The sequence below is a fragment of the Ahaetulla prasina genome, chromosome 11 (assembly GCF_028640845.1).
Source record: "Ahaetulla prasina isolate Xishuangbanna chromosome 11, ASM2864084v1, whole genome shotgun sequence".
Lineage (NCBI taxonomy): Eukaryota > Metazoa > Chordata > Lepidosauria > Squamata > Colubridae > Ahaetulla > Ahaetulla prasina.
The window spans coordinates 1,293,093-1,315,613 of record NC_080549.1 but is presented as its reverse complement, the minus strand read 5'-3'; the positions used below and the strand labels follow the sequence as shown (position 1 = coordinate 1,315,613).

General features: G+C 48.0%; 1 protein-coding gene across 1 annotated transcript in view; it reads right to left on the bottom strand.

The window, feature by feature from the left end:
• Positions 1–3,364: 3,364 nt before the first annotated feature.
• DOCK11 (dedicator of cytokinesis 11) overlaps positions 3,365–22,521 on the bottom strand; it is a 63,959-nt gene continuing 44,802 nt past the window's right edge. Inside the window, exons 44-53 of the mRNA XM_058154622.1 lie at positions 20,781–20,919; positions 18,033–18,198; positions 16,134–16,256; positions 15,457–15,570; positions 12,724–12,870; positions 11,934–12,144; positions 10,557–10,747; positions 9,747–9,847; positions 7,142–7,280; positions 3,365–3,805 (exon numbers count right to left, since the gene is read on the bottom strand). Coding sequence (XP_058010605.1) covers positions 3,704–3,805; positions 7,142–7,280; positions 9,747–9,847; positions 10,557–10,747; positions 11,934–12,144; positions 12,724–12,870; positions 15,457–15,570; positions 16,134–16,256; positions 18,033–18,198; positions 20,781–20,919 — 1,433 coding nt within the window. The 3' untranslated portion in view covers positions 3,365–3,703. The remainder of the gene's footprint in view (positions 3,806–7,141; positions 7,281–9,746; positions 9,848–10,556; positions 10,748–11,933; positions 12,145–12,723; positions 12,871–15,456; positions 15,571–16,133; positions 16,257–18,032; positions 18,199–20,780; positions 20,920–22,521) is intronic.

The window sequence follows — 22,521 nt, the reverse complement described above, 5'->3', positions numbered from 1 at the left end:
TCACTGGATTTAGAGGAGAAAAGCCAGAGATGTTTTTAGCCCGTGGTTGTTTATTCAGGTTGGCTGAAGGAGCCACAATGGCTGGATCTATAGAGGGAAGGAAGGCTATTCCGATGCTCCACTTCAATTCTCCACGGTCTGGGAAAGCTTTGGACCAGAGATCCAGGAAGAGGTGCTGAAGTCCGTTAAAGAGGGACCGGTCAGCCTTGCCGCGAATTAAATCTCCCTCCCGTTTCTTGGAATCGTAGGTTTTCTGTACAACTGCCAACCGTTTGACACTTAGACCTCTGCATGCTGTCAAGCAATTCGCAACCGGTAGCTGGCTTTGCTAGGGCAAACAATTTTCAGCTGCAAAGTAAGAGGGCAGCAATTCTGCCCTCTTCCAACACATCCACGTTGGAAAACAAGGTTAAACTTTCAAGGCGTGCACTGAGGTGGATTGGTTTGGGGACAGAAATTGGGGTTTTTCAGTTGGCCATGAAATGCCTCCTTTGCAGAACCGGCAAGTCTAAGCAAGGGCCGAGCAATGCAAAGCTGGGCATAAAGATTTCTAAAAGAGGACTTCCCAAAACAAACTGCACAAATTGTTGTTGGCTTAGCACAGCACGTTGTCTTGAAAGGCGATTCTGCCCACTGAAAAGGAGGAGAACCGAAGGGGAGGGGGGCCGTTTTGTTTTCTTGGCCGTTTTTCTAACCCATTTAGAGAGTTTTTGGATTCTGAGGGGGTGAAGTCAGGGCTTGCAGATCTGTACCTGATGTATATTAAAATGAAATTGCGGTCGATAGGATTTGGAAGCCGATGGCAAAGTTGAAGCACGATGACTTCACTTGTGCATGTTGTACACACTTGGCAATGGCAGTTGTGCAATAGGGCGGGCTTGACTTAGTCTTTCGGGGTGGGTGGGGTGGGCTTAGTTTATGGGCCAATCCTGCATGCAGAGCCAGGACGTGGGCTAAGGAAAAAGAAGGTGAAATGTCTCGTACAAATGCACTGACTCATCCCAAAAGATTTGGCTTTCTTGCAAATAAGTAAGGAAGGAAATGCAAGGTAAATACCATCATGGTTGGGTAGTTGTGGACGATTCCACACTGAAGAGTCAGAGGAGGCGAAAAGCAAATATTCACCTGTTCTCTCCTGCCCAGAAATACCTGCCGTGTGATGCCCCTGAGCAGCTTTGGGTGTGATGAGCAGAAGAGAGGAAGAAGAGATGCAATCTGGCTTTCATTTGGTTTGGAATGCTTTTGCACAACTCAAAAGTCCCCAAAAGTCCCAACACACACAGATACACAACTTCCTGTTTTCTTTCAGCTACAGCTTGGTCTGGGGGTGAAGAGGCTGGCCTAGAAACCAGGCGATGGCGAATTCTAGTCATGCCTTAGGCATGAAAGCCAGCTGGGTGACTTTGGCCCAGATGCTCTCTCAGCCCGCAACGCCAGGCTCCGGCCATGAGCCAGTTAGTCAAGGTTGGGTACTCCTGCCTTAAGGCATCGGGCGGGTTGTTTTTTGCCTTTTTTTGCCTGTTTTCCTTTCGAAACCGGGGCTTACGGATTCGGGCCCGATGCAAACCCAACTATCCAAGGCTTATTGAAAACAGTTAACTGACCTGGATAAGGAAACCACGGCTTAATGGCAGCTTCACTTTTCCTTCCTTTGCTGAACCACCCAAATGCCCTCTGAAGGAAAAGGCTGGTTTGGGGGACGGGGGCTTCTCTGGCTGAGCTTCGGGAGCCTCACCAGCTTCCTCTCTTTTGTGGGGTGATTCCCCATTTCAGGGCAGCCTGCGCCCAGGGGAGAAGCCCCGTTGCAGCAAAACAAAACAGGGAACAGAAGCAGCTTCACTCCAGGCTGAGCTGTTCTGCCTTGTTTTGTTTGGCTGGAAATCAAACTGGTGGCTTCAGCATTCCTGGAGCGGTGGGTTTGGTTCGGTGGTTGCACAACACTCCAGTCAAGACAGATCCAGTTCCTCCCAGCCTTCCCCAGGCGTCCTCTAAGGGAATCACTCAAGAGCAAGCAGATAATTACTGGGAATGCCACCTGGCTTGGCATCAGAGCCAGATGCTCCTTGGAGGCAAACAGAAGAGCAGAGCTCCAACTGCTGCCATTTCTCCCTCACCCAGAGATTATTTCATAGCCCGGCATGCATGTCGAGACAGGATTCCAGTCCTGCGAAAAATCCAGAAATTTTTGCCAAGTTGGATTAAAGTCTGTCCAACGGGGAGAGGTAACCTCGCCAGAAAAAAGTTTACTTTCATTTCTCCTTCATTTGTGTTTTTTCTCTCTCTCTCTTTCGTTTTCTCTTCCTCCTTAAAAGCCAGGGAGGCCGAGCAGGGAATAAATGGTGCCTAAGCAATTCAGGGCAAGCCACCAGGAACGTGGGCGGCCAGAGGTGCATTTGCAGATGTTTTTAAAACTGGGTCTTGCTAAATAACCCTTAACCTCCCTAGCTCCAGGCCGCACGTTGTTCTGAAGCAGAACCACAAAAACAAAACAGGGAACAGAAGCTGTTCTGCCTTGTTTTGTTTGGCTGGAAACCAAACTGGCGGCTTCAGCGTTCCTGGAGCGGTGCGTTTGGTTCGGTGGTTGCACAACACTCCAGTCAAGACAGACCCAGTTCCTCCCCAGCCTTCCCCAGGCGTCATCTAAGGGAATCACTCAAGAGCGAGCAGATAATTACTGGGAATGCCACCTGGCTTGGCATCAGAGCCAGATGCTCCTTGGGGGTAAACAGAAGAGCAGAGCTCCAACTGCTGCCATTTCTCCCTCACCCAGAGATTATTTCATAGCCCGGCATGCATGTCGAGACAGGATTCCGGTCCTGCGAAAAATCCAGAAATTTTTGCCAAGTTGGATTCAAGTCTGTCCAACAGGGAGCGGTAACCTCGCCAGAAAAGTTTACTTTCATTTCTCCTTCATTTGTGTTTTTTCTCTCTCTCTCTTTCGTTTTCTCTTCCTCCTTAAAAGCCAGGGAGACCGAGCAGGGAATAAATGGTGCCTAAGCAATTCAGGGCAAGCCACCAGGAACGTGGGCGGCCAGAGGTGCGTTTGCAGATGTTTTTAAAACTGGGTCTTGCTAAATAACCCTTAACCTCCCTAGCTCCAGGCCGCACGTTGTTCTGAAGCAGAACCACAAAAACAAAACAAAATTTACAGTTTAACCTCACGTACAGACAGTTATGTTCCAACATCTCCTCTTCCCTCCCCCCTCCCACATCTTCTTTAAGCAACCTGAGGGGGCAGGTTGAGCAAACTCAGGAAACGCTTTGAAACCTTATTTCAGGGCCACCTTTGTGAGGTTCTCTCTGCGTTTGGGAACCGTCACAATTTCTGCTTTCTACGGGAGAGGCCTCCAACCCTGAGCACCAATTACAAAAAACCAGCTTCCCACTTTATTATATTCCATTGTACAGCTTTACAAGGCAGGATTTGGGAGCCCCGTGTTCCGGGGGATGGCAGGATCCGATCAATGCTTTCGAGGTACGTTCAGCACTACGCAACGAAGGAAGGTAGAAGAGAGAGGCAGGAGGCACTTTCCCGGTTCAAATAAGTACCCTGTGAGGAAGAGGGACGGGGAGACCTCCCCCACCCCCGGTTAGGCATCGGAGGTTCCCCGGTTTCAGGCAGCATTCAGAATATTCCTGAGAAAGGCCTGGCAAGTGTCCAGAGGTTCTCTGGCTGGTCCCCTCCCGAAGCTCCAGGTAGGTTTCAGAAGGAGCTGTATCTTTCCCCTGAAGTCCCGCTAATGGCACAGAAGACGTGAAGGGTGTTGGGCAACCAAGACGGATGCCCGGGGTCTTCTTGGTAGATCTGAAATGGAGAGATGGGTTAGCACGGCTTCTGCATCTGCAAGAAGCAGAGAAATATTTGCTCAACCAAAATGAAAACAGCGCAGTGTTTACCCAACCTGGTCTTCAGAGCTGTTGTGGCAGAGGGCAGCATGGAGAAGGAAAGAAAGAGATGGAAAGAGAAGTTACTGAAGGCTCTTCAAGGCCCAAAAGTTGGCTTTCTCAAATCCAGGAGAAGAAAAGAGAGAAGTTTCAGCTCGGGTCGCTTTGGGATCAAAAGGAAGGAAAGCCGCCAAACGGAGGCCTCTCCCAGAGCTGCGACCCAAAAGGAACAGCTGTGTTTCAGCCCTGAAGCTTCTCCAAGGCTGCTTGGCTCCTTCTGGAGGACGTGGCTCGAAAACACATTTCTGCAAAATGCGGGGCTGAACACCACCCGCCCCCCGGTTCCTCGTGCATGTGCAAACACATAAACACACAGATGGAAACTGCCTGCTACTTGGCTTCTGCCTCCTGCTTCATTGTTCTTCACGGGGTGGAGATCTTGCAAGGCCAGGAGAAGAAATCTGGAGAGGTTACAGTCCCTATTTAGTCAACTTTTAAGATCTGCGGACTTCCAGCTCCCGAATTCCCCTTCAAGGAACCGTGCATTGAAGTCCACAAGTCTTAAAGTGGCCAAGGTTGGACACTCAGATTGGCAGCTTCCCAGCCCTTAAACCAGAGGTGGGTTTCAGCAGGTTCTGACCAGTTCTGGAGAACCGGTAGCGGATATTTTGAGTAGTTCGGAGAACTGGTAGTAAAAATTCTGTCCGGCCCCACCCCCATCTATTCTCTGCCTCCCGAGTCCCAGCTGATCGGGAGGAAATGGCGATTTTGCAGTATCCTTCCCCTGGAGTGGGGAGGGAATGGGGATTTTGCAGTAACTTTCCCCTGGAGTGGGGAGGGAATGGGGATTTTGTAGGATCTTTCTCCTGGAGTGGGGAGGGAATGGAGATTTTACAGGATCCTTCCCATGCCACACCTACCAAGCCACACCCACAGAACCAGTAGTAAAAAATTTTGAAACCCACCACTGCCTTAAATGGACAGAATCCCCCCAAATTCTCATTTGGGACATAATCTGCAACTCACTTCCTTCTCCTTCTTCTGCTCCTGACACGACTGACTGTCAATCACCTTTTCTGTCTCATTCCACAGTTGCAAGCTGCACCCCAAACATCCCTCAGAATTATCACCGAAACCTTCTCGGGGTTGCGGCTCTGCTCGTTCTTAATCTGGCCATCCTGTTTCTACTCCGGTGCCTCCTCCAGGGACCTGTGAGGGCGGTGCGCAGAGCAGTGCGGGATGGGGATTATGAGAGGGGGCAGCCTGCTCTAAAGGCCCCTCACCGAAGCCTCTGCACAGGGCAGCACTTCAATTCAACCATGTCCCATTTGGCACCAAGTGGGTTTTTGCAAGGTCTGGTTCGCTGGCAGATTGCCACACGCTGGGGTTCAATTGTGAAAAACAAAAGCTCCTGCAGCACAAGGGTTTGTTTTATGTTTTTCTCCCCCCCCCTTTTTTTTTTCTAAAAAAGGTGGTTTCACAGGCAAGAAAGACCCGAAATTGATCATTGGCTGGAGGGTCAAGGTTGCTTTCTGTAGTGGGTAATCCCCAGGTGCGGTTTTACTCTCGTTCTGTTTTTTGCTTTTAATAATCTTCCGCTCCTTCTTTTCGCTCCGAGGGGCGGAAGATCCCTTCCAATTTTGCAACCGAGATTCTAGAACGTGGACTCCACCTGGCGCTCCTAAATTGTTGCAGGTGGCAAAGTGGGGGGGCTAAAGAGAACCTCGGTGGGTTTCCTGTAAAGCAGAGAAGGCCCACCTGTTTCTCAGTAGCTTTTCCCTAGCTAGGACTTCTTGCTGAGTGCGGAAGAGTTCGAAAATTAAAATCTCTGGGTGGTGGTAGGGTTTCTCCTGCACCCTCATCACTTCCAAATAGTCAAAAACCAGGTTCACCTTGCCAGGTTTTCTCTAATTTCAGCCCTAGCATTAATCTAGCAAATCTACCCAAGGTCCAAGATTCCTACTCTGTAAGGGGATACATGTGGGGAAGAAATGGAGATAGGGACAGATTTTATTTTCCTGGGCTCCAAGATCACCGCAGATGGGGATTGCAGCCAAGAACTTAAAAGATGCTTTGTCCTGGGGAGGAAAGCTATGGCAAATCTAGACAGCGTACTAAAAAGCAGAGACTTTTTAGTCTCTGAAAAAGACTAAAAGACTTTGTTGGCAAAGAGACTTTGCCAACAAAAGTGCATATAGTCAAGGCTTTGGTTTTCCCACTTGCAATGTATGGTTGTGAATGTTGGACCATAGGGAAGGCTGAGCGCCAAAGAATTGAGGCCTTTGAACTCTGGTGCTGGAGAAGACTCCTGCAAGTCCCTCGAACTGCAAGGCGATCCAACCAGTCAGTCCTAGAGAAGATCAACCCTGACTGCTCTTTAGAAGGCCAGATCCTGAAGAGGAAACGCAAATACTTTGGCCACCTAATGAGAAGGAAGGACTCACTGGAGAAGAGCCGAATGCTGGGAACGATGGAGGGCAAAAGAAGAAGGGGACGGCAGAGAATGAGGTGGCTGGATGGAGTCACTAAAGCAGTCGGCGTGAGCTTCAATGGACTCCACAGGATGGTGGAGGACAGGAAGGCCTGGAGGAAGGTTGTCCATGGGGTCGCAATGGATCAACTAAAAAGAATGTCCAGGCAATAGCCCCCCCCATGCCTCCCTCCCCACGGTTTCTGACTCAAGACCATCAAAAGTCTTCTAAAAATGGGAAAAAATCAAAGGAAGGGATTCTGGCTCTTTGGGGGGCTTCGTCATCCCTGGAGCTGCTGTCTGATACCCTGCTGAGCCAGTCCTATTTATAATCCCCCCTCCCCCACCAGCAAAAAGAAGAAGAGCAGAACTGAAAACTGTCAACCAGCCCATATCTTTTCCATTTGAATACGAGCTGTCTGCAGAAGGGCCTTTGCCCTTTCTATGCAAATCCAGCCGCAAGGACACAGCTGGCCAGGAGGGAGGGCATGTCAGTGGGGAGGGTTTGGAGGTTCTCCCCCACCCTTGCCAACAGAGAGATCAACTATCCTTGTTTTGATCCTGTCCCCGATGACCTCAAACCCTGCGGTTGTCTGCACAGCACTAAACTCTGAATCTCAGTTTTGCCAGCAGCCGCGTCCTTGACTTACAACGGTGCATATAACACTGTTAGTTGCCCAGAGTTCCTGTGGGGTAACATGGGTGGCTAATAAATTTTATAAGCAAACAAATCAACGTATTTAGCGACTTTAAACGGCTCTCTGGGATGCTCCACCTGGCTCTTACCTGTTCGTGCAGGATGTCCGACAGCTCTTTCACCATCTCCCTGAAATTGGACTTCAGCTCCTCGTGATATTCGACTTGGTCTTCCTTGATCAGCCTTTCATTGAACTCCAGGCCGATTCCGCAGGCTTGGATAAATTTCCTGGGGGAAGAAAAATTCACCCCAGCATTTAGCCCATCCTTGGATTTCGCAGGGGTGGGGGGGAGGGAGGGAGGGGGAAAAAAAGTGAAGTCTAAAACCCAGGCTTTTAAATTCGGGACGTGAAGAGCAGGATTTGGAAAGGCAAACAGGACATTGTAGCTGGCCAGATCCTCTTTTGTTCCTGCAAACAGTTAAAACGGTTGCAAAATGGCCAGTTTTTTGGGGGAAAGGAAGAAGAGTGTCGATACACCAGGGAGGGCACCCGTAAAGGAGGGCAGTAGGACTTCCTGAAATTGGCTGCTGTTTTCTTGGCCATCTCTCTGTTTCTTGGGGCAGACAGAGCAGGGCTTGGAGAGAAGAGAGAGAGAGAAGAAAACCGTCTCTGATTCAAGATGAAATTCTCAGGGAGGCTCTGGGGCTGAATGGGGTTGCGATCCCGGCTTTCCCAACTCTTAGTTCAACTGCTTCCCTCTTACTGGTCCTTTAATTTAGAAAGAATTCACATCTTCAGATCAGTGACAATCCAGGTCCTAGTTGATCTAGCACAGTATTTCACAACCTTGCAAACTTGAGGGTGGGTAGATTTCAACTCCCAGAATCCCCCAGCTTAGCCATGTTCATTTTCTGTCTCTCGACTGGAGAGATTGCAGAGGAAGGGATTACAAGAGAATAAGCAGGCATGTAACATCAAAAAGAATGTTAATGCCAGGGAATTCTGTGATTTGGTCCGCCCATCTTCAAGCTGCCAAGGTTGAGGAACACTGGGCTAGTGACAGGCTGGCAGTCCAAGGGTCTTGAGGAGGCGCCTCGCAGGGTTCTTTGTAGTTGGGTGTGCGCACCTGGCGTCCTGCCTTTCCACACTCTGTTTCCCTTTGACAAGCACAGTTCTGGGAAGAATACGGCTCTGTGTTTACCTAATTTGCTTGAGCAAAGTGCACAAGGGCACCAATGCAGCTGGGTTGTTGATAAGAAGCAAAGGAGAACGGGTTTGCTCAGCTAGACAAGAAGTGGCCCTTTCTCCTTTCAGTTTTCCCTTCCTAGTTTTAAAAATTATGGAGGACCCCCAAAAGAGATTTGCCTTGTATGGGTTGTATCTATCGATATTTACCATATTAAAAATTAAAATGCGTGCCTTTGTAGAATATTGTTAAAATGATCATAGGAGATTAACATAACTAAAAAATGGTTTGTGGAAATAAAAAAACCCTACTTTTTTAACAAATAAAAAATAATGAGAAGAGTGACAGAGTTTTAAAATTTGGCAGATCTCTTCAATATCTGGAAAATAATTTCGGTTTTGTGGATCCCTGAGAGAATCTCGGGGAGATCTCTGGAGATCCCGAGGCACTCTTGAAGCAATACTGAACCCAAGACAAATTTGACCTCCATTCAGTTCCTGTAGTGAAGTTATGTTAGTTTCCTTATCACCGGCAGTTCCGGTAGACTCATAAAATTCTAACTGGCTTATATAAATAATCAACTACAGCCCATTGTTAAAAGACTACAAAGGAAGACAATGAATAAACCAAGAGATAATGCGATGAAAGGAATGTTCTGCAACCTTTCAGGGGGTCCTAACAGGAAGTGGCCGTCCTTACCTGGGGAAGGGGCTGTGTCTGGGGGCAGGACTCAGAAGCATCCTCTTCTTGTGGTCCGCCAGCAGCCCGCGTAGCTGGCAATGGAGCCAGACAGCGATGAGGCTGAGGAAGAGCATGAGCCAGTCCTGGAGGCTGGGGAAGGCCCGGATGAGGGCTCTGCGTCAGAGGCAGAGATGGGGCCAGGGCCATTGGGGAGTGATGTGCAGACTCCGGAGCCTCTAGACACTGACAGTAGTGAGGAAAGGAACAGGAGGAGCCTATTCCTAATGCACGCATGAGAAGAGCTGCCAGAAGGCAAGAGCAGCTCAAGCAAAGAGGATGACTCGGGAGGAGGGCCAAGAGATGATTGGCCCCTCCCATCAGGCTTAAAAGACCAGCAACAGCGTTTGGGCTCTTTGCCGGAAAACAATGTTGATAGCTTTGTCTTGTTGCGTTTGTTTTGTATTGGTGTCTTCTGAACTTTTGCCAAGAAAGGCCTTTGGCAGTTTGCCTAATTGGACCAAGGTTGGTGGTAGGGCTGAGGAATTGTGTTGGGAGGAAATTGCTTTAATTTAGTTGGACTATGTTGAGAATGAGTTAATTCTCAGCTGTTCGAATAAGGTTTGTTTTTACACTGACTGAGTTTTGTACTACCTACTTGGGCCTGGGTTACAACACCTCCCCAAATCCAGCTGTAGGACAGAGGACTTCCCCTTGGACCTGATGGTTCCTGAGATAACCTAACCAGAGTCAGGAAGGACTTGATTGATAATGTCCAGCATTTTGAGCGGTTTCCAGAGATTCAGGGGTTCTCCAGTTGCAGCTGGTCTGCTTTTGTGCAGTGCCTGGATGGAAGACCACCTGAGGTTCCATCACACAAGATACCAACCTGAACATGTCCTTGAGTTCGGCCACCTTCTTTGCGGGATATTTGCTGGAGAGCTTGTCATCCAAGAATGCTCGAGCGTAGGCCAGGGGACCAGCGTTGACCTAATGCCATGTCCCCCACAACAGAGGTACAGTGACAAAGAGATCAGCCAAACAGAGAGAGAGAGACAAATTAAGATCTTGGAAGCTGGATCCCAGCACAACGCCCAGGTGACCCTGTACTGCTGGTCATGCTTTAAGGAACCACATCGGTGGTCTTCAAAGCAACCTGGAATTTGAGGAGCACCAGAGCTTAAACAAAAGCAACTGGGAACAGAATGCTTAGCTTTGAAAGGCTACATCTAGCCTACTTTAGGCCTGACCTTCAAATGGTAGGAATTGGTGGCCCTGATTTGAAGCAGCTAAGGAACTCTAGGAGCTTCTTGCCCATCCAAAGGACAGTTGGGGTCTTCATCTAACCCCCTTACATTAAATGCATAAACACAGACACGCAGGGCAAACACCAACAGCCCAACAGATCTGCTATGATTTCTGGAATATCAGGGGAGGGATCCCAGGCCTTTCGGAGGAGTGAAAATTATACAATGGCCTTCTTGCCCACAAAAACCAGAAAGGAAGCGGTTGTACACTACGATATACGGCTGTGTGAATCCTTTGTGGCTTATCCAGCAAACTGTGTTTCAACTGTTGGTAGTTTACAGTGGAAAGACATGGAGAGCAAACCAGAAGGAGCATTTCAGCTAAAATTCCCCCTTCCCATTTCCAGCCAGGAAAATATTGACTTGTGGGGCAAATGTGCCCAGCTCCTTACTTGCACCGAAACGGCGCCCTGAAGTTTCAACTGCAGCTGGATCATGTCCACGTCTGGCGAAGCACAAAGCTGCTGCAACTCAGAGGTCTTGTCTCTGATTTCATCCGTTGCCACGTCAATCGGCTTCAGGTTGACCTGCTGTTCGCATCTGACGAGGATCCTTTTCTTCACATATGGAAAAGAGTGGCAGGCTAGGAGAAAAAGAAGGAAGCCGCAGAAACGCTCATCAAGAGAACGAAGCGTTCCCCGCCTACAAGCTCTACCTCAAAATAAATCCCTGCTTCTGAGACAGGAAGGCCCCCTGAAGTTCTAATCAGCCTCTTGGCTCTAATTTACTCTCATTTTGTCTTGGGGCAAAGGAAAAAAAAACTCTCTCGAAAGACCACAAATATTACAACAACGCAGACTGGGAAATTCAAAGTCTGTGCAAACTTTCCCACAGGGTGCATAAAATGCTCATAGGAGGTCAAGATTAGGCAACGTTTTGAGCGACGGCTCTCTCTGAGTGTGCAAGATTGCTAAATCTCCTAATTTGGGGGAATCTCACTCTCTTGTGTCCAAGTTGTTGGATGCCTTGAGAAATTGTGTGAGGGCTTGCTTGGCGTTCACAAAAAAGCTTGGGGCTATGAGTGATGTAAGGGGAAACAAGATCCCAAGAGAGGAGCACGGGAGATTTGTCAAAAAGTCAGTAAGAGTTGAGATGCTAAAAAGGGCAAGAGATGAAGGATAGATACAGCATACTTCTTAATATGGATTTGCTTTATTAAGAGTTAGAAAATAGAGGTAGAAGTTTCAAATGGGGAAAATATTACTATGTATACTGCTATATAATATATTACAATTACTACGTCGAATAGTAGTGGAATAGACTCCAGTGTTGAAAAAGGTGGAAAGAAAGCGAAGAGGATGACCAGTAGATGAAGACTGCAGTAGTACGATCCAATGGATCAATCATTGGAAGACCTGAAGGGCCATATTAGGGACAGATCTTCCTGGAGAAAATCTCTGTAGGTGGACACTAAGAATTGACCACAACTTGATGATGGACTACAATGAATTCGTGGCTTTCTGACTTTAGGGACATTGAGATGAAATATGGATCACCTCCTCTGAAGAAGAGATTGTCTTCTTCTAGATCTGAGTGTTTATCTCTCTTGAGATAAATAGTTTATTTGTTGGCCTCCATTTCAATAAATGGCAGGCAGCCTTTGCCGTTGAGTTTCATCAGCTGCAGATTCTGTTTTTGTATTTGCAGAACTAGATGAAGACTTTATTTTCCTTAAGCCAGCCAAAGAATTTGTGAGATGCGCAATCTGTCTCTGAGTTACTTAAGCATAAAAAAAACACACGTACATACATACACACACACACACTCACTAGTGAGGATAGTCCGTCTCTTGCACTGTTCCTCCACGTTTCCATGTTTCTTGCCAGACAAGGTGTACGGGGTCTCGAAGACAAACTGGTTGATGTTGTGGTTCCTTTCAAACCCCGTCTTCCGCTCCGAAAGCTCCTTCTCATCAAAAAACGGCTTCAGGTAAGTCACCTGAATGTGAGCGTACTTGGCGTCTAGATCTTTGGGGTTCACCTGGAGTAAGAGAATGGAAAGTTCTGAATGGCACCAAAAAAAGGACCAACCCAGTTGGATTATTGAGGGACCTCTGGCCAAGAGACCAACTTTTCAGGATCCCAAGCCTACAGTGGCCAATTTGGGATCCTCTGGAGATGATGACAAGTGGAAGGAAGTTCCCCACCACGACCCTGTGGCGAGGAGGGAGGTGCAATGGGACCCCCCAAAGGCCCCCCACTTGTCTCTTTGACTCTACAGGCACCCCAATGTTCAGCAGCATCTTCTGAGCAAAAGGGATCTTTTATGGATGACAGCAAGCCAAGAACTCCTTCTAACTCCTTTACGGTTTGCCCAGTAAATTTCTTAGATGGAGACTAACCAGATAGTTATTTCACTTTGATCAGATCATGAATAAATTAGAGCTCAGAAGCCCTGGGTTGGAAGTGCCACCTGAGGCCATCTAGTCCAACCCCTTCCTCAGGATAGGAGCCCTAATTACGCCTCCCAGGCCAATGGCTGCCCAGCTGCTCTTTGCGAGGAAACCTCTTGGTATTGCGGTTCTATTGTACCAGAATCAGAGCTATGCTTTCACGTTACCTTGTTGGAATCCTGGATAATTTTGACATTTTCGGCTCCAAATTTCTCTCCGTAGAGTTTCAGCAGCCGGAAGGATATTTCCGAGAGGCCAGTTAATTTGGGCTCCTTGTAGATGTACTCTTTCCCATCCTCCTCTTCAAAGAAAGCCTGCAACGATCCAAGCAGCTGGTTTTTAGAAAGGATTTGGGGGGGGGCCCCGAGAACGGCTCTCTTCCACGGGGACACATCAGAAGCGGTGAACAAGGAACCCGGTGCAGGAGATTTAGCTTTTCTTTTGCTCAAGTTGATAGTCCTCATGGTTCTCATGCCTGACTCAGAATGGTATGCCTCCAAGGAATTTGCAGAAGTCAGAGCAAGCACTGAATGAGGCAGAGATGGGGAACGATGGGGCCCTTTGTGGTTTGTGGACTTCAGCATGGCTGGCTTAGGGATTCCGGGAAGTGAAGTCCACAAGTCGTAAAGGCGCCATTGTTCCCCATCCCGGGATAAGATGTGTACTGGATGAGGAAGGGAGACAGACAGACAGACAGACAGACAGCAACATGAAACAGCACACTGAAAAGCAGAAATAGACTAGAGCAGTGTTGGCAAACATGAAATGGGAGCACATGTGCGCGTGCTGGGAACCGGAAGAGTATGCCACTTGGTCTTCCGGTTTCTGGCACTAAGACCAGCTGGTCTTCACACACACGGGAGCGCTGGAAACTGGAAGAGCAGCATATGCGCACGTGGGGATGATGACCTTCTGGTTTCCAGTGCGCGCATGCACCCTGGCCAGCTGGTCTTCGTGGGTGCAGGCATGCCAGAAACTGGACGACCAGGTGCCTAGGGCACATGCGCGCGTTGGAAACCGGAAGAACAGCCACCTGGTTTCCGGTGCTCCCGCATGTGTGAAGATCAGCTGGCTGGCACACAGGAACCTGGAAGAGCAACGGGCGATGGCTTGCGTGCCCCACTTCTGCCATAGGTTTGCCATCACAGGACTAGAGAGTTCTCAGATGGTGAGATGTTATTGAAAGAGTCGTGGTGGCGCAGTGATTAGAAGGTGGTATTGCAGGCTAATTCACTGCTCACTGCCAGCAATTCGAACCTGACCGGCTCAAGGTGGACTCATCCTTTCATCCTTCCATCCTTCTGAGGTCGGTAAAATGAGGACGCAGATTGTTGGGGGCACCGCTTAGAGAGGGCTGTAAAGCACTGTGAAGTAGTATACTCCTTGACTTATGACCACAATGGAGCCCAACATTTCTGTTGTTAAGCAAGACATTTGTTAAGCGGCTTTTCCCCCGTTTTACGACTTTTCTTGCCACAGTTGTCAGGTAAATCACTGCAGTTGATAAGTCAGTCACTTGGTTGTTAAGTGAAACCTGGCTTCCCCACCGACTTTGTTTGTCAAAAGGGGATCACGTGACCAGCAGCGGTCGTAAGTATGAACCAGTTGCCAAGCATCTGAATTCTGATCCCGTGAGCTTGGGGATGCTACAAAGGCCACAAGTGTGAAAAATGGTCCTAGATATTTCAGGGCCCTTGTAACGTTGAACTGTCACCGAATAACTGTTGTAAGTCAAGGACTAAGTATCTAAGTCTAAGTGCCAATGCTGTTATAATGAAAGAGCAAAATCCAGCTGCAAAAGTTGGGAATCTCGAGGGTCGGCCTTTGATTTCCCTTCCAGAGTCCAGGAGTCCAATTCTGCTGAGGGGATTTTAGTGCTCTGGTATGAGTCCAGCCCTTGCTGGACACCCAGAAGGAAGGAAGGAAGGAAGGAAGGAAGGAAGGAAGGAAGGAAGGAAGGAAGGAAGGAAGGAAGGAAGGAAGGAAGGAAGGAAAGGAAAGGAAGGAAGAAGGAGAAGAGAAGGAGAAGGAAGGAAAGGAAAAAGTAAAGTAAACATAAAAGGAAGTAAAGTAAAAGTAGTAATAATAGTAAGTACAGGCCATATTTCAAGACCAATAAAAGACAGGAGAGCCTCAAGGGAAAAGGGCCCTTCAGAACAAAACATTGATCGATGACGTCTCTCAAGAAAATCACCGTTTTTGTCTCTCTTGCACACACTCAGCCTCAGAAGATGAGAAACAGCTGGGAAAGTCAGAGGCACACAGAAATTGCCAGGAAGCAGAAGAATCGGAATGTCCTAACCTCAAGGGAAATGGGTTTAAGGCTAAAGAATTACGTCTGGTCCAATGTCATTTCTAGTTACGAAACAGGAATAATATCCAAGGAGGCTGAGAATGTGGAGTTTTGAGGGTCCTTTGGAGCCACAAAAGATCAAGACAACTTCTCTGGGAAAACCTCATGCCAGTTTTTTTTTTCCAGCCTTGAGAACTTGCTTAAGACTTGTGGACTTCAACATCCAGAATTCCCCAGCCAGCAGGAATTCTGGGAATTGAAGTCCATATTTCTCAAAGTTGCCATATTTGAAAAACACTGCCTTAGACAGACCCTCCAACCAACAAAACAGAGTTGATAGAGCCACACATTCAAGACTGTCGCTCCAGAGAAAGGATGATGTTAGAAGAAAGAGGGGGAGGAAGGAGAAATTAGAAATGCCCCAAAAAATGCCCTTGGAGGAGCAACAAACAAAGCAACAGATCCCTGCAGAAAGGTGGCAAGGAAGTAGATGCCAACTGAAGCGAATTGAAGAAGAAAGCAGGACACATAAAAAGGCTGCTTTAAGGCAAGACTTCCCGTTGATTGGACTCTCTGTGTCCATCACCCCAGCAATCCCTGGGCTCACCTGTCCGTAGAATGCGACTCGGAAGTAGGTGCCCAGGAGTCTCCTTTTGCTCTGCATCACTTCCAGGATTTTACTGTATGCGCCGTGGAGCGTTCGGTACACCTGGGTCAGTTTCTGTAATGGGAAGAGGGAAGAACCTTGAGGAACAGGAGGAAGAGCGGCGAGCAAGGCCACAGCCAGATAAAAGAAAGTTGAGTCTGGAGCAAGCGTGTAATCTGAGGAAGCGTCTCAGAACAGACCTAGCACTAATGAGGTTACCTAAGTCTGCAAGAAAACAAGCAGGCACCGAGAAGCCCTCATTTCAACCCTCAGCTACAAATATTCACCTTTATTGAGACCTGCTCTAATTCTTGTGAAGATAAAGGCCAAGAGGGGAGAAGCATATTCAGGCTGCAAAATTTTGTTATCATAATCTTATAAAAGGAGGATTGGCGTGCATGACTTGGGTTTCCTACTCTGGTCTACCTTAAAAGGCTGCCGGTTTCTGAAAATGAAAAGAAGGCCGAAATGTTTTGGGGCAGCTGGAGGCTCTCCCCAAGTCCCCATGCCTGTCTTCTCTGAACCTGCTTCGGTGTCTCTGGATCTGGACTGACAACTTTTCCCGTGCTGGCTAATTTGGTTTTGGCTCTTTCTCCCTGCAAGACGCAGAAGAATTGCTGGCGCTTCCGATCGGCTACCTCAAACTCGCGCCGCTTCTCGTAGATGGGGATCATCATCTTGGCCACCTCGGCAATGACCTCGTAGCGCTCAGCTTTCCACAAGCCGTCGACGCATTGCTCCAGCAGCTCCACCAGCACTTCCTGTGAGTTGCACGGGGGAAAAAAGGGGTTCAAGAGAGCGCCAGATGGGTCTGGAAGTTGAGGCACCAGGCTAGAGAGCGGAAGACTTTAAGTTCTGGTCCTGCCTTGGCCACAAAAGCCATTTGGGTGACTCTGGGCCAATCACCAGGAGACTGGGAGTTCTAGTCCTGCCTTAAGAGTCCCCATCATGGGTGCCAAGAAGCAGAAGACTGCCAGAAACAAGTGAAGCGGCCCCTGTGAGAAGCAGTTGCAGTGGTTGGGAAGGAAGGAAGGAAGAAAGGAAGGAAGGAGATAGAGAAGGAAGCTGATAGAGAAAGAAGGAAGAAAGGAAAAGAAGGAAGGAAAAGTTGTAAAGAAGGAAGAAAGGAAAGAAAGAAGGAAATAGAGAAGAAAGCTGATAGAGAAAGAAGGAAGGAAAAGACAAAAGGAAAAGATGGAAAGAAGGAAGGAAAGATGAAAGGAAGGGATGGAGGGAAGGAGAGAAGGAGATAGAGAAGGAAGAAAGGAAGGAAAAGATGGAAGGAGAAAGAAGGAAGGAAAAGAAGGAAGAAAAAATGGAAGGAAGAAAGGAAGGAAAAGATGGAAGGAAGAAAAGATGGAAGGGAGGGAAGGAGGGAGAGAAGGAAGGAGATAGAGAAGGAAGGAAAGAAAGAAAAGATGGAAGGAAGGAAGGAAAGAAGGAAAGATAGTTGAGAGCCCTCCCTTCAGGATCTGCCAGAGTGGCTCTTGATCCTTTTATCTCCTCTTTGGACACCTGAACAGCCTCGGACCCACCTGGGCTGGGCCATCCATGAGCTTGGCAAAAGAAAACTGGTTCGGCCGGTTGAGCCCTTTCACCATATTTGTTTACTTACTCAAATCCTGGCTCAGGGCTTTTCCCAGCTGCTCAGCGCCGCTTATCACAATGGGAAAGTATTCAAGGAAGTCAGGCCTCCCCTTGACTAATGAGTCTGGAGCAAGCGTGTAATCTGAGGAAGCGTCTCAGAACAGACCTAGCACTAATGAGGTTACCTAAGTCTGCAAGAAAACAAGCAGGCACCGAGAAGCCCTCATTTCAACCCTCAGCTACAAATATTCACCTTTATTGAGACCTGCTCTAATTCTTGTGAAGATAAAGGCCAAGAGGGGAGAAGCATATTCAGGCTGCAAAATTTTGTTATCATAATCTTATAAAAGGAGGATTGGCGTGCATGACTTGGGTTTCCTACTCTGGTCTACCTTAAAAGGCTGCCGGTTTCTGAAAATGAAAAGAAGGCCGAAATGTTTTGGGGCAGCTGGAGGCTCTCCCCAAGTCCCCATGCCTGTCTTCTCTGAACCTGCTTCGGTGTCTCTGGATCTGGACTGACAACTTTTCCCGTGCTGGCTAATTTGGTTTTGGCTCTTTCTCCCTGCAAGACGCAGAAGAATTGCTGGCGCTTCCGATCGGCTACCTCAAACTCGCGCCGCTTCTCGTAGATGGGGATCATCATCTTGGCCACCTCGGCAATGACCTCGTAGCGCTCAGCTTTCCACAAGCCGTCGACGCATTGCTCCAGCAGCACCACCAGCACTTCCTGTGAGTTGCACGGGGGAAAAAAGGGGTTCAAGAGAGCGCCAGATGGGTCTGGAAGTTGAGGCACCAGGCTAGAGAGCGGAAGACTTCCACTCCCAAAGGAAATGATGAAGCAGCTTTCCATTTTCAGAGCCTGTCTCGGCCTGACATGGTTTGGTAGACTTCCAGCTCTCCCAGGGTCAGGCTTCTGACATCTCCTCTGGCCCTTCGGTAGCTGCCCTTACCTCAGTGTAATGGACATCCATCATCCCTGCATCTTCCTTCATGGCACCTTCTTCGTCAATGTTGGGTGTGATTTTCCTGAAAGATGAGCACCCAGTAGGGAATAACTCTATGGACGGGAGCCAAGAAAGAGAGAAGGCCTTGGAGATCAGTTGGGGGTTAAAACAACTACACACTTTCATTTTTCATCCCTGACAGACTGAACCACTTTATGTCTCCCACGCAATCTTATTCCTTGGGACAGAACCCACAGTAAGTTTTGTTTTACGTTCCAAAACTGAGTTCTGGCCCTTAGTAGGGTGGGAAAATACCACGTAAAACGAGAAGTAAGCATCACCCTAAGGTTTTGGAGACCAGGTTCCAACACCATGGGCAGGCGGTACCTCAACCGGAGGGCAGGCTAAGCTTGGGTTGAGCTTCCTTCAACTCTTGCCTTTTGAATTTCAGCAAGTAGGTTCCCCTTTTGCGGGAACTGTAATGTGCTTGCATTTTTGAGGTGGAAAGGCCTTCCAACTCAAAGAGGACAATCTGAGGCTTGGGTGAGTGTCTGTTGAAGCAAAACAGGCGAGGTAGAAGACAGAAGGGAGGAGGAGAACTTAAGTGTTAAAACTCTGTTGAACCTCCATGGAGATTATCTCCAGTTGATAAGACAAGCCAGTCTTGCCTCAGGTTGACAGCCCAGTTCAAGGTTCTCACTTTCTGAGAAAATGTCCTGATGTTCAAGAATTCCCAGGCTAATGACTGGGTACATTCAGGAACCAGAACTCCAACTCAACGGTTTGATGCAATCAGATTTCAGCTTATCCGAAAGCTTGTATGTAGGAAGGCAGGCAGGAAAATAAACACGTAAAAAAAATGAAGGATGATTGGAGGGTGAAAAATCTGGGTTTCTCTGAACAAAATGAAGCTCGGTTGAAACGAAGCCAGGCTCTGACTTTCTATGAAGTGGCTTGAAGTGGCTTTTATCCACCATCAACAAAAACTTGTTGTCAGATTAAACTGTCCTTGGAAGTCCATCTGAATGCAGCACAGCAACCGACCACAAACCGCAGCAGGGTTTTAGTTCCTTTTTTCAATTCAGATCTGTGACAGGTTGGGCCAGGTCAGCTGATACCAACAAATTCCCACTTCTTGGTTTTAAAAATAAATACAAAAGATATGAGCAACGCTCCCAAAACTGAAATCCCAAGCAAGCAGCTGGCATAGCCTAATAAATCTTGCACCGCGTTCAGATTTCAGTGGTTTCTCTCGTTCCGTCAGTCCATAACCTGTGACAACCCCTCCTCTAACATGCATCAGAATGGTAACTCCCGGTATCCCCATTCACCCAGTGGCCTTATGGACTGGGAATTTCCAGTTGTCAAAGAACTTCTGAAAAACCATTGCCAAGATAATTGTTGGTTTTTCTCCTGGTCTGGTGCTGCTCTCTGCAGATAAATTCATTGGTGCAGCTAAATTGTTTCCTACACACTCTGCCCAAGTTCCTGCTTCCAAGCTACCCAACAAGTTTATCTGGGAGGAAAAAGCCCTGCAGAGGGAAACGTATCAGCTCAACATAAAAATGCCGATCAACAGAGCCAGAATCCCCAGGCTGAGGGCTAAAGAATCTGGGAAGGAACTTGTCCAAGCCTCCGCTTCTTGGTTCGTCCGGGGAGGAATTTTTTGGAAGCCCTGCCAGGTGGGGACGGTCTTTGCTGATAGCCTTGACTTGGCTTCTACCAGGTTGTCCATGTACCGGAAGCTCCCGCCATTTCTTTAGTGATCATTCAAAGTTACATCGACACGGAAAAATGTGACCTAGGACCAGTGGTGAAATCTGAACCGGTTTACTACCAGTTCGCTGGCTGTGCATACGCACCAAATGCAAGGTGGGCACGCGCACACAATGCACGCCAAAAGGAGGCATGGGGTAACTAGAACAGTGCACTGGGGGGGGGGTTATCAGCTGCGACGCGCCATCTTTTTCTTTACTTTTAAAAGCATTTTTTACAACCTATTCAGCCAAATAGGTTGTTAAAAAATGCTTTTAAAAAATGCTTTTAAAAGATTCGGTGGGCATGGACGAGGGGGGGGAGGGATTTTTGCTACTGGTTCTCTGAACCACCCACCACCATCACTACTGGATCGGCAGGTCCAGTCCGAACCGGGAGCATTTCACCCCTGCCTAGGACTGCTTTTCACACCTATGACCCTAGCAGTGTCCCATGGTTACGTGATCGAAATTCGGATGCTTGGCAACTGGCATTATGATGGTTTCAGTGTCCTGGGGGTGTTTGTGTGACACGTGTCCCTCATTTGCGACCTTCTGACAAAGAAAGTCAGCAGGGAAACCGGATTGACTTAACAACCGTTTTACTAGCTTAACGATTGCGGTGATTCGCTGAACAACTCTGGCAAGGGGGGCTGCAAAATGGGGCAAAACTCACTGAATTATGGTCCTGTTGCAGTGTTGGCCTCAATAGTAGTTGTAAGTCAAGGACTAATGGCGCTTGGGCTACCAAGGGTGCCTGAAGCACAGAGATAAACTTACTCAAATCCTGGCTCAGGGCTTTTCCCAGCTGCTCAGCGCCGCTTATCACAATGGGAAAGTATTCAAGGAAGTCAGGCCTCCCCTTGACTAATGAGTCTGGAGAGATGCAGAAGACTTCCACTCCCAAAGGAAATGATGAAGCAGCTTTCCATTTTCAGAGCCTGTCTCGTCCTGACATGGTTTGGTAGACTTCCAGCTCTCCCAGGGTCAGGCTTCTGACATCTCCTCTGGCCCTTCGGTAGCTGCCCTTACCTCAGTGTAATGGACATCCATCATCCCTGCATCTTCCTTCATGGCACCTTCTTCGTCAATGTTGGGTGTGATTTTCCTGAAAGATGAGCACCCAGTAGGGAATAACTCTATGGACGGGAGCCAAGAAAGAGAGAAGGCCTTGAGATCAGTTGGGGGTTAAAACAACTACACACTTTCATTTTTCATCCCTGACAGACTGAACCACTTTATGTCTCCCACGCAATCTTATTCCTTGGGACAGAACCCACAGTAAGTTTTGTTTTACGTTCCAAAACTGAGTTCTGGCCCTTAGTAGGGTGGGAAAATACCACGTAAAACGAGAAGTAAGCATCACCCTAAGGTTTTGGAGACCAGGTTCCAACACCATGGGCAGGCGGTACCTCAACCGGAGGGCGGGCTAAGCTTGGGTTGAGCTTCCTTCAACTCTTGCCTTTTGAATTTCAGCAAGTAGGTTCCCCTTTTGTGGGAACTGTAATGTGCTTGCATTTTTGAGGTGGAAAGGCCTTCCAACTCAAAGAGGACAATCTGAGGCTTGGGTGAGTGTCTGTTGAAGCAAAACAGGCGAGGTAGAAGACAGAAGGGAGGAGGAGAACTTAAGTGTTAAAACTCTGTTGAACCTCCATGGAGATTATCTCCAGTTGATAAGACAAGCCAGTCTTGCCTCAGGTTGACAGCCCAGTTCAAGGTTCTCACTTTCTGAGAAAATGTCCTGATGTTCAAGAATTCCCAGGCTAATGACTGGGTACATTCAGGAACCAGAACTCCAACTCAACGGTTTGATGCAATCAGATTTCAGCTTATCCGAAAGCTTGTATGTAGGAAGGCAGGCAGGAAAATAAACACGTAAAAAAAATGAAGGATGATTGGAGGGTGAAAAATCTGGGTTTCTCTGAACAAAATGAAGCTCGGTTGAAACGAAGCCAGGCTCTGACTTTCTATGAAGTGGCTTGAAGTGGCTTTTATCCACCATCAACAAAAACTTGTTGTCAGATTAAACTGTCCTTGGAAGTCCATCTGAATGCAGCACAGCAACCGACCACAAACCGCAGCAGGGTTTTAGTTCCTTTTTTCAATTCAGATCTGTGACAGGTTGGGCCAGGTCAGCTGATACCAACAAATTCCCACTTCTTGGTTTTAAAAATAAATACAAAAGATATGAGCAACGCTCCCAAAACTGAAATCCCAAGCAAGCAGCTGGCATAGCCTAATAAATCTTGCACCGCGTTCAGATTTCAGTGGTTTCTCTCGTTCCGTCAGTCCATAACCTGTGACAACCCCTCCTCTAACATGCATCAGAATGGTAACTCCCGGTATCCCCATTCACCCAGTGGCCTTATGGACTGGGAATTTCCAGTTGTCAAAGAACTTCTGAAAAACCATTGCCAAGATAATTGTTGGTTTTTCTCCTGATCTGGTGCTGCTCTCTGCAGATAAATTCATTGGTGCAGCTAAATTGTTTCCTACACACTCTGCCCAAGTTCCTGCTTCCAAGCTACCCAACAAGTTTATCTGGGAGGAAAAAGCCCTGCAGAGGGAAACGTATCAGCTCAACATAAAAATGCCGATCAACAGAACCAGAATTCCCAGGCTGAGGGCTAAAGAATCTGGGAAGGAACTTGTCCAAGCCTCCGCTTCCTGGTTCGTCCGGGGAGGAATTTCTTGGAAGCCCTGCCAGGTGGGGACGGTCTTTGCTGATAGCCTTGACTTGG